Consider the following 12,633-nt stretch of genomic DNA (forward strand, 5'->3'; position numbering starts at 1 on the left):
TGTTACAGTTTTCCCAGAGAAAATTTTCTAATTCCTGCTTTTCAGACTCAGTCAAGTCATGTGCTTCTTTTACCTTTTCTGATATGGTTAGGGAGTAACTATCATCAACCAAATTCTGGTTATTGGGATCCCTATTTTCCTCTTCCTCCATGTAATAGCTACACTCTGGATAAATTATTTCCCTAATATGGTTACTACTGTTTCTACTTGAATTTAAGCGGATCACTACTTTACGTTGAATACTGGCCTTTGGTTCAGTGAACTGTAATTCTGAATTTTGCCAATCAAAACTCACCGTTGCTTTAACTATCCAGTCCATCCCCAAAATCATTTGCTCATTGTGATCTGGAATAACTAAGCAACCGTGTTCAAAATCAATGTTGCCAACAGAAAATGTAACTAAAGCTTGTTTATATATTAACTTACTAAACTTGCCAGTGGCGCCTTTAATCCGTACACCTGTGATGGGAAATTCGTTGTAACTTTCAGTGTCTTTTATCCTGTTCCTCACCTTGGCTGAGATACTACTAATGGGACTGCCAGAGTCAATCAAACAAAGTCCTGACCAATTGTTAATGCTTATTTCTACGTAAGGGCTACCTAAGGTAATATTTGGGTCACTATTCACATTCTCTGCCAGCAAGTCCCTTTCTAATTCAGTTGTATCGATGTTGTTACATACTTCTTCACCACATTTCAATGTCAGAATCAACATAAGATTGAGAGTCATTATGACTGGAATCAAATACACATGAAACAGATACCTTATTTTCACTAGACTTAAAATTATCTTTCGTGGATGGATCTGATTTGACGGCTTCACATTCCTTATTATTTTCTAAACAAACTTCACTTTCACTGATAATATATTCCAAAATCTTATCACCTATCGACTTAGCTTGTTCCTTCTTATTAGTAGATTCACTTAAGATTTCTTTTATACAAATTGTTACCAATGCATTGTTTGCACTCTTAATATCTTCACATGAACCAATTTCGCATTCAGAGCTACTTTCAGCTGCAACACCATTATCAATAACTTCAGCATAAATAATGCCATCTAATTCCTCTTGTGTACAGAATCATCAAATACATCATCATTCACAACACTATCTTTACCAAAATCATCATCAAAATAAACTGTGGGTGATGCCTCTGCATGCACATCTGCCTTAACTACAAAGTGTTCAACATCTGAAGTTACACTACTGAAATCGCTACCTGTTTCATTATCAGAGTCAAGTGTTATTTCCTCATTTTGGCTACCAATTTCTACTAATATAGATACCTCATTATCCTTACCTTCAGCAGAAAACAAGCTAGTGATACCATACATATCATAAGTTCTGTCTACATCAGGTGTTGATGCGTCATAAATTAATGTTAAGTCATGTTCATTAAGTTCAAACTGTGGCCCTGCTTGAGTATGTGCATTATTCAATTCACTCGACATGTGATCCCAAAAGTTTCGCTTATAATTAGTATCATCTAAGTAGTAGTCCCTATTTACATTACATTTATGATTGCTTTTATGTTTCCGTCTCTTTAACCTCCTATTTGCCTGGTTTGTGCCATAACTATTCACCTCAAATTGACAGGCTCCCAACGAGGTGGTTACCTGTGTCCCTGATTGGAATTGCTGTTGTGAGGCTGATTACTGTTTAACTGTTCTTGATGGTTTTCGTGTCTGTTGTAACTACTGTTTTGGTTACCACGCCTGTTATTATTTCTGTGTCCATTATATTGTTGTGACCCCACCCCCCAATTTCTATTGTGTGTGTTTCTGAGGTTTTGATTGTACTGTCTGTCATCATTCTGCCATGCACGGTTAATTCTGTCTACATAACGTAAAAATTCGTCAACAGTATCATCTGGTCCTTATACAAGTCCCCACTGAAAACGGTGTGGTAGGCGCCGTTTCAATGCGTCAATCTGTATCAGTTCGTCCAAAGGTTTGCTCAAATGTGACAATGTCCCTAATTGTTTTTCACAAAATTCTCGCATGCTAATTGCAGGACCTGTGTGATATTTGCTACCGTTAAGAAATTCAGATTTTATTCTTGCCTCTTTGATTTCCGACCAAAACTTTGCCAAGAATTGGCGTTCAAAATCGGCAAAAGACGTAGTATTTGTATCAATGTTTCGGTTCGCCCATGTAAGGGCTTCACCATCCAAAAAACGTTTCGCAAATATAACTTTAGCAGACTCTGGCATGTTAGGTTGGAAACAGTCTTTGCACTGATGCACAAAGTCAACTGGATGCAATTTCGCATCACCTGGGTAACATTTTAAACCAACATTGTTACAACTATGCACAAACATCTGGTTTGAATCAAAATTGGACATTATATTATTTTGCAGTTTTGAAACTTCAGAGCTGACTGTTTGCAGTTCTATTGTTACACTTTCTACTTTCTCGTCAATACGGAATATCTTATCAGAAACAATTTCAGAATTTAATTTCAATCTTTCCCCTACCATTTCTTTTTCTGAAACAATGAGTTACTGCAACATTTTTAACTCGTCTTTTCGGTTTACTAATTCATTTAAAACGACTACTTCCGTGTTTTTGACACGTTCGTTTGCTAATTCAACGGTTTTGTTTGTTTTTTAAATTCGGAGATTGTAAAAGCCTCCAAACAGTCAACTTTGGTTTCTACCCTTTTTATGTCACATGCAAAAATTTGTACTTTGTTATTTGTTGCATTGATTTATTCTCTCAATGATTTCAAATTTTGGACCAGCTTTTCTGTGACCTCTTTAATGTTGCTCCCTAATTGGTTATTTTGAGTTACAAATTGTTCTAGTTTATTATTCAACAATTGAGATATCTGATCAATTAAATTCGGTTGCTGTTTTGCTCCCGAAAAACCATGAAAATGCGAACAACTACTGCTTGCGGAATTTGCTTCACTGTTTAAGTGTACATTTGGAGTTGAAGCATGAAATTGACGGCCAGACAGCGTGGACATGCCTATTCGATTTAACTGAGTTTCGCTCATTTTGATCAAAGTGGCTAAACACTAGACAAAACACTTTCCTGCCTATCAAGTGAAATTATCACACGCACACAATGAAACAAAAACAGAAAATTGTAGGACACTGTCTGCGACTGAAATAAAAACAATTAAAAGGGGTACTTATCTGATTCATTCGCGATGTCATTCCAGAATATCAATTTTGCTCCTGGCGACGTCGGTGGCGCAGTCTGCAACGTACAAGATTATGGTTCCTGCCTCTTGTACATGGCATTCTTGCGAGTCGTCCTCTACACAGTCTTCCACTTGATCCCAGCTCCTAGACCACGTTGAGATGTTTATATTTTCCCACCTCCGCGTTGCAAATGTTTTGAGTGAAATGCCCAGTCGATGCGCTGTTGTTTTCACGTCAATTCTACCAACATTGAGAGTTGTTTAGTTCTCGGAGTTTTGTAAACTTCCTGGATTCATGTCTCGTCACTGTGCAGCTTATAAAAAGGATTGCGGAAGACTCCCAAATAAATTCCAAAGTACAGTGCAGTTTTAATACCAATATATTTCCAGGACTCTGGTGTCCGAACCTGGTGAACTGTATCGGTTACATCACATGTACCCGAAGCTGACATCGAACGACACAGAGTTCCCTACAATACATTTACTCACAACCCTAGCCAAAAAACGAGTGCCCCAAGGCGCCTGCATGACCTCTATTTATACTTTTGTTAACAATTACAGACAATGAAAATTACAATTTGATGTAAAAACACAGTTAAAAGTTAAACCGAATGTGAGATACACATTGCTAAAAAATTACAATCTCAGTGCTGATCAGGGTGAACCTATTTTCAACTTAGTTACGAGTTAATATAATATTTTCCGACTAATTATGTTACAGGTAACAATTACATTTCTATATCTGTTTATAACAAATAAACTAGTGCCTGAATTTTAGTGCCAACATATATCGGAGATTCAATTAACGTGCTTTATTTATATGTTCTATTTAATTTGCTGTAGTAATTTTATACTGATAGGTTTGTTGGTACATCCTGACCGTGTGCTACATTTCTTTCGATTAGTTACAGTATTAATTTCACATTTATATTATGTTTCTCACATAAGAAGAATGTTAATCAGCAAAGCATCGTTTTCGAATTATATGTATACTGAAATAGTGGTTATTTTTGTATGTAATTTGGAAGCAGGTCACTTTACAATTGGACAATTAGGACTGGTCTTTATTTTTAATGCTTCCCGAGGGGTTGTGATAGGTAGCAATGAGATACAATAATATTTCAGCCGCCATGTACCCTGTTGGTTGTAGCCCCCTGACAACACAGGTACCGCGCTGCTGGCGCCTGCGCCGTTAACTCCCCACGTACGCCAAGGCGTAGATGCCAATCTCACTGGAGTACCGTGACTCCTGGCAATGACCATCCTGCCAGGTGGCCCTTGCTGCGGCCAGGTGGCGCCAGTAGGGAGAGCCCTAGGTCGGAATGGGTGGCATCAGGGCGGATAACATGTAATGAAGTGTGGCACATCATCTCTTCCTGGTGGCCAGCCGCCAGCAGTCTCTAAGCGTATGAGGGTGCAATTCTATGTTCATTAGTATGACCCCAGATCGTTTCCTTCCCTCGCCCCACCATGGGAGGAATTAAAGGCTAAGGATGACAGTGAAGCTTATTCGATCCAGTACCTAATATGTATGAGAGCTGATGGGGAGTCTTTAATGACAATGTAGCCTCAGTTCTTTGTAGAGCATTTAGAGGACATGTTTGGGAAGGTGGAGGGCTTGTCCAAAACGCGCTCTGGGGCACTTTTCATAAAAACAGCATCCTCTGCCCAGTCACAGGCATTACTCGCATGTGACAGGTTGGGGTATATTTCTGTTATCATCACGCCCCATAAGTGCTTAAATACTGTCCAGTGTGTTATATTCCACATGGACCTCCTTTTGCAGTCTGATGACGAGCTGCGTGCCAATTTATAGTGCTTAGGTGTTCATTTCGTCCGGCGCATTCAACAGGGTCCGAGAGATCATCAGGTTGCCGCTGCGGGGGAGAGATATAGGGCTTGACGTCACAACGGTAGACCATCACCTTGACCTTATCACCCACGAAGGTCAAGATGAAGGCACCAGTGGCAACCAAATCTGAACAGCGACAGCCTCTAAAGGTGTTTCAAGAGGTACACACTGGCTGTAAAGAGAGTTAATGAAGCGAAAATTGGCAACTGATTCTAAATAATGAGAAGTGTGCCTCAGGCTGTTACTGTCTGCAGTCTCTATCTTCCACTGGATGTTGATATCTCACAGCATGTATTGGCTGAGCTCATAGCCCAACTGCCACCATCTTTCCTCTTACTGGGCAACTTTAACGCCCATAACACTATGTGGGGTATATTTATGGCTTTCCGCACATGCAGCACAGAAGGGAAAAGATGCTGCAAAGGCTGGGATCCCGTGGTAGCCAAGCACGAACCCACCAAAGAGCGGCGAGCCCCCTGGAGGGTCCTCATCTGGTGCCAACAGCCACAGCCAAGGGCAAATTGATTGTAATGCTACATGGTCTTAAGCTGGTCAAAGAAAGGCGCTACGTAGTAACATGTCTACCAGTTGCCTATACACCAGTGTACGGAAACTTTAAAAATTGGAAAAAGTTAACATGCAACTGTATTTTGCCTCAGTAAGTGTAGCCGACTATAGGTTAGAGATGTAACTCCTCTTGGTTCTTTTACTATGCAGTTGCTTAGAGGATAAATTTAATTCACACAGTTTAGTAGTCTTACTGCTATTTCAGTCACTTTTTAAATTTTTAGAATTCCTATACACAAGTGTATAGGTAACTGGTAGACATATTACTACACTAGAACCATCTCGTTACTGTCTTGAGTTGAGACCACGTAGCATTAAGATTACCCTGCACTTGCCTGTGGTGCTTCACATCAGATGACAAGGCACGATGCACCCTTATGTCAGTAATATAAACAGTATTTCAACATGAAAATCTTTTTTATATTTTTCTTTTTTAGTTTTGTAAGATTTCTCCATAAACGTTAGCAGATTCATTGTGGCATTAATGTGACCATTAATTATTTATATCATGAACATACTCCTTTTTGCATTTGAAAACGATGTAATATCGAAAATCGTCAAGCAGTTTCACGCAACTGAAAGTGTAACTGAGACAGGTAAATTTTTAGTAGTCTCATTCTCTAATATGATCTGCACGGTGTAATCTCCCCACGGAAAATTACCCTCTACCACGCAATAATTAATAATGGTCAACCAAATCATCCACATGTATTTACGTTTGAAAAGTATCTGATCAGATTTTCTAGTAATATATGCGCCGACAGCTCGTCGACGCCAAGTTATTTTTCTAGTACGTTTATTCTTTGGAACAACAGAGGTACAGAAATGTATGCTCCATGGTTATTATAGAGAGAAAGAGGAACAGCTTCGGAAGTATCGGTTGGAAGATTGTCGGATTGCTAAAGGAGATTTATTTACTCTTCTTCGCGCTAAAGCGAGCTAGGAAAGTTTGTGCCGCTAGCGTGATAGATAAAGAGAAAGAAAAACCTGTAAAAGAAAATTACATGAGACTTGGAACCAACAGAAAACGGAACATGTACGGAAATGGATTCAATATACAATTTTCCTCAGAAATAAGGTTTGTGACCATTTTATTCTAGAGTGAATGACGAATGAGTTCTCTGTCTGAACCATTGATGATTGTCTGGGGCCTGTAATTAATTGGGAAGTTTCAGCTGTGACGAAGAGAGCCTGCAATCTCTGAGTTTTTTCAAATCGTCCAAAAAGGCTTCGTCCACATCTGAAATTTTAGATCTGCCGTAAACTGAACGAATTGTTCAAACGATCGATTTTCCCAACTGAATGCAGCGCTTAATAATAATAACAAATGTAAAGATCTTTTCTAGCAAGCCAGCCGCTGAATATTAAGACGAAGGGCTCCACCAGAGATTCTACTAGGCTGATTTCACGTAAATAATATATTTAAACTGTACACAGATAAAGGACAGAGAGAGAGAGAGAGAGAGAGAGAGAGAGAGAGTGAGAGAATCCTCCATTAGCATAATTGTTTCTCTGTCTTTTCACGGATCAGCCTAACTAGAAAACACGAAGCCCTGACTTTATTGTACCGATTTATGTGTGAGAGGGAAAGAGCGATAAAGGCGACAGATACACTTCTGTACAGACAAAACATTACACCAAGTTAGCGGCAAGCTGCATTCACATAGACTTTCATCATTTACAAAAGCAGAGTAGAATTCATTATAACGGAAGTAATCTGGGTACTCTGGACACTGTGTTAGTCTAATACCCAGTTCCTAACTTAAATACTCTTGACTTACTGCGTTAAACCTTTAACTCTAAATTATGCCTTATAATGAGTAAGAGTATAACAGTACTTTAAATTTTCAAACCCGAACTAACTGTATGAAATACTGAAAATCGACTTTTTGTTGGCCTGGTAACCGTTAGATAAGCAACCTTCAAATGGGACCGAGTAGTCGTACTAGCAGTTTATTAATACTCAGACTCAGAAAATACTGCTGAAACACCTCGGAAATGTTCAGGTTCAGCCTGCAGAATTAGTTACCGTTTCCGGTCTCCGCGGGCAAATGAATCCCACACTCGCACAGTGCAAAGAGACTGTACATACCCCAGTGCAGCAGCTAGTATGAGTTGCAGTGCTGGACGCGTTAGTTGTGCTTTTGTTACTGGTTACTCACATGGCGCCCACGTAGAGGGCGTGCCGGTGCTCGTCCAGGTGGAAGGTGCGGTAGAACAGCCGGCCGCACGAGAACTCCCTCTCCACGCCTGCAACAGAGGGACGAGGCGCGCGTGTTCACAGGGCGTAAGGGAGACACAGATAATGTTCAATATACTGCAGCCGTCGAAGCACACAGAAACTGTGCACTCCAGCGGACGCTTCCAAATGATGTTAGACGTATCACTAGGGATGGGGGCATTGACGGTATGAAATAAGTACACCCTCAGAGTAGTGAAGCAACTTACATCTACATCTACATGGATACTCTGCAAATCACATTTAAGTGCCTGGCAGAGGGTTCATCGAACCACCTGCACAATACTCTATTATTCCAATCTCACACAGCGCGCGGAAAGAATGAACACCTATATCCTTCTGTACGAGCTCTGATTTCCCTTATTTTACCTTGCTGATCGTTCCTCCCTATGTAGGTTGGTGTCAACAAAATATTTTCGCATTCGGAGGAGAAAGTTGGTGATTGGAATTTCGTGATAAGTTTCCGTCGCAACGAAAAACGCCTTTCTTTTAATGACTTCCAGCCCAAATCCTGTATCATTTCTGTGACACTCTCTCCCATATTTCGCGATAATACAAAACGTGCTACCTTTCTTTGAACTCAGTCAGTCCTATCTGGTAAGGATCCCACACCGCGCAGCAGTATTCTAAAAGAGGACGGACAAGCGTAGTGTAGGCAGTCTCCTCAGTAGACCTGTTACATTTTCTAAGTGTCCTGCCAATAAAACGCAGCCTTTGGTTAGCCTTCCCAACAATTTAAATCACTTAATAAAAGCAAGTCTCCTGGTCCAGACTGTATACCAATTAGTTACTGATGCAATATCTCCATACTTGACAACCATATACAACCGCTCGCTCGACGAAAGATCCGTACCCAAAGATTGGAAAGCTGCACAGGTCCACCAGTATTCAAGAAAATTACAGCCCCATATCATTAACGTCGATATGGAGTGGGATTTTGGAACATATATTGTGTTCGAGGATTATGAATTACCTCGAAGAAAACGTCTATTGACACACACAAAATGTGTGTGAAATCTTATGGGACTTAACTGCTAAGGTCATCAGTCCCTAAGCTTACACACTACTTAACCTGAATTATCTTAAGGACAAATACACACACACCCTTGCTCGAGGGCAGCGGCTGAGACCGCTCGGCTAATCCTGCGCGGCTATTGACACACACTCTTGTGAAACACAACAAGCTCTTTACTCACACGAATTGTTGAGTGCTATTGGCAAGGGATATCAAATTGATTCCGTATTTCTATATTTCCAACAGGCTTTTGACACTGCACCACACGAGCGGCATGCAGTGAAATTTCGTGCTTATGGAGTATCGTCTTACATATTTGACTGCATTCGTGATTTCTGACGTTTCTCAAGTTAGCGTTACAGGCCCTCTGCTGTTCCTTATTTATATATAAGCGATTTAGGATACAATCTGAGCATCCGTCTTTGGTTATTTACAGATTATGCAGTCGTTTATCGTCTAGTAAACTCATTAGAACGTCAAAACAAATTCAAAAACGATTTAAGAAAGATATTTAAATCGTTCAAAAATTTGCAGCTGATTCTAAATAATGAAAAGTGTGAGGGTAATCATATGAGTGTTAAAAACAATCCGTTAAACTTCGGTTACATGATAAATCAGTCTAATCTGAAGGCTGTAAATTCAACTAAATACCTAGGGAACACAATTACGAACAATTTAAATTGCAAATAACACATAGAAAATGTTGTGGGAAAGCCAAACTAAAGACTCTATTTTATTGGCAAAACACTTACAAAATGTAACAGATCTACTAAAGTTATTGCCTACACTACTCTTGTCTGCACTCTTTTGCAGTACTGCTGCGCGATCTGGGATCCTTACCAGATAGTATTAACGGGGTACACGGAGAAAGTTCTAAGAAGAGCAGCACGTTTCGTATTATCGCAAAATAGGGGGCAGTGTGTCATAGACATGATACAGGATTTGGGATGGACATCATTAAAACAAAGGCGTTTCTCACTGCGGCGGAATCTTCTCACGAAATTTCAATCACCAGCTTTCTCTCCCGAATGCGAAAATATCTTATTGACGCCGATCGACATATGGAGAAACGATCATCATAATAAAATAAGCGAAATCAAAGCTCGCACGGACAGATACCGTCGTTTTTACCGTCCGCTGTTCGAAAGTGGAACAACAGAAAATGATTGTGAAGGTGATTCGATGCACCCTCTGCAAGGCAATTAAGTGTGATTTGCAGGGTATCCATGTGGATGTAGACGGTGGCTCTAATACTTGCTATTGTGATTCTTGAAATTTTTCTCGCCAACAGCCCACTATACCGACTTTCATATTTTCGCAATAAATTCTTCTTCCAAATTTTTCTGTCAAACACTACAACAGTCGATAGTGTGTTGGGACTGGAAATAGGTGTGTGTTTATTCCCTAGGACACCAAAACGCATGAATCACTTCTGACATACGTTGGAATTCCTGATTGGTGAGCTCACTACCGAACTGTATTAACTCCTCCGTGTTTCAAGCACTGATACGTGAAGTCACAGCTGCCGTGATATATGGTGAAAAGGTGTTCTGAGAGATACGAGATGTGTGATAACTGTTTATTTACATTACACGACGTTGCCTTTATCTAGAATTTAGGTCGTTGTAATGATTGTTTCTTAATTTCATGTTTCCTATTCTTTCTGCCACGAGACGTCTAAGGGTGTCCCACGAGATGCGTACTGATGATTCAAGAAATAAATCATTCCTGCGTGAACTACTTCTCAGTGCGTGAGAATTATATCTCATCATCTCTCCCTCTTTAAGTTACTACGCAGAGAACATTTCTTTACACACAGGTATCATAGAACTGTTCAATCATTTCTAACTATCTTTCTCATTACAGGAAACACATCAAATTATAATAGGATAAATTCGGGAGCAACAGCAAAAAATCAACCTTCAAAAAACGCTGAAGGTCTTCCCTGAATATACTAATGTTAACAGTTTTCAGAAAAGAGTTTTTTGAAAAGAAAGGGTTTTGAGTCATGAGTATTACTTGTAGAACATTTCTTTTCTTTCAATGATGAAAATATCACGAAATCAAAAGCGTTGTTTTTTCTGTTTATTCTATTGTCGTTTTCTACTGTCTAATATTGATATCTCGATTGCAGAACTGAGTCGCACTTTCCTCGTCCTCAGTTACCGGATCAGAAAATATGTTTCTTAAAAATTTAGTTTCAAAGGTCCAGTAAAAGAAGCGACAAAATTTGAGAAGCACAGATAGGCTACCGCAACACCTTCGAATCAAATTGACAGTAAGGTGTCTCCATCAAAGATTGTCGCAGTATTCTTCACTAAAACGACTTAGCAGTCCCCTCAAGTTCAGTACTGCGTCATAGGTGATATAAGACAAAGTAGCGACACAGTTCCACATAAACGTACGCCACTTCACAGGGAATGAATGCATCGAACATGAAATGGCGTGATCGCCGAATGTAAACCCCAGGGTCGCTTGGTAACAAGGCAATGGTGAAATACATGTCAAAACCTACCCTGAAATTTTTCACGTAGGAAGAACACAGCAAAAGAAATACACTTGAAAAATTCTAGCTGCTAAGGCGTACAGCAAATACCTTTATAAAGTGTTAAAGTTACTCGTTTCTGGCGCACGGAGAGCCGATTATGGCAACAGTTTGTGCAGCCCGTCCGCATAGCGCGTGGTTAAACAGACACAGCCGCGGCGTGAGGTTATAGCACCACGTAACGCGAAATCGGAAGTGCACACACCTGAGTTTTAAGCGCTTAAACTATACCTAAAATGCTCCGAAATCTTTAATTTTTTGTAATACGTTGCAGTTCATACTGACAGCTAATGTGATGCAGACGTAACTCTTACACAAATGTCTAACAGAAGAAACAGAGTCAATGCGGCCTATGACACTTCATTATAGAGTACTGCCATTAATGGGAGACGGAAGGCAAGTGGGCTGCAAAAATTCGATTTTAGATTTTAGGATATTTGAAATGCCTGGTCTTTCTTGCGTGAAACAGTTTTGACATAAATATGACAATTTTTTCGTGTGGTATGACGCTTTTCCTGACGCTCTGTGCAATCTGGGGACGGTGACGGCGAGGCTTATTATCACCGGGTATGTTCAGAACAGCAATATGGTCCTAATGTCACAATTTCTAAATTAGAGTGCATTGGGCATGTCTAGAAGAGAATGGGGTCCAGGTTGAGAAGATTATCGAAAGGAGTGTCAAACATAGTATTGGAAGATAGTAAGAGGATAGGTGGTAAAGGTAGCCTGACAAATGTTGAAGTAGATAGATTACAGAATTATTATGGATTGTCCATAAGAAGATATCTAGGGAATTTAGAAAACATGAAAAAAAGCTGTATGAGCTCTCTTTTTCCATAAGCTTTCCACAAATGAAAATCCAGTACACGGTATTTGCCTGAATGATCCTGACACTTGCTGCAAGTGCAGAAGATGTGCCAGATATGACAACAACCATTCTTTACCTGCATCAATAATGAATGAAATTAAACCCATGTTTAGAGACCTTTGTAAAGGTACCTTGCTGAAGAAATGTCTTCATAGGAAAACCCAAAATTTAAATGAATGTGTGAATACTGTCATTTGTAACCGGTTACCGAAAACAGCATTTGTTCAGCTTACAACCCTCAAATTTGGTGTTTATGACGCTGTTTCTCCCTACAGTGATGGTGTAATTAGGAAACTGGATGTTCTGGAATTATTTGACACAAAATTTAGTGGAAATACTGCAAAATCCTTGGTGCAAATAGGTAGAGAATCCGCAAAGCAGATATTGCTAATTTA

The 12,633-nt window shown here is 39.8% G+C and overlaps 1 protein-coding gene across 1 annotated transcript in view; it reads right to left on the bottom strand.

The window, feature by feature from the left end:
* Positions 1 to 12,633, bottom strand: part of LOC124622729 (semaphorin-2A-like) — a 906,824-nt gene that overhangs the window by 444,900 nt on the left and 449,291 nt on the right. The window contains exon 2 of the mRNA XM_047148520.1: positions 7,734 to 7,821. Within this exon, the coding sequence (XP_047004476.1) occupies positions 7,734 to 7,821 (88 nt within the window). The remainder of the gene's footprint in view (positions 1 to 7,733; positions 7,822 to 12,633) is intronic.

Source organism: Schistocerca americana, chromosome 7, assembly GCF_021461395.2.
Source record: "Schistocerca americana isolate TAMUIC-IGC-003095 chromosome 7, iqSchAmer2.1, whole genome shotgun sequence".
Classification (NCBI taxonomy): domain Eukaryota; kingdom Metazoa; phylum Arthropoda; class Insecta; order Orthoptera; family Acrididae; genus Schistocerca; species Schistocerca americana.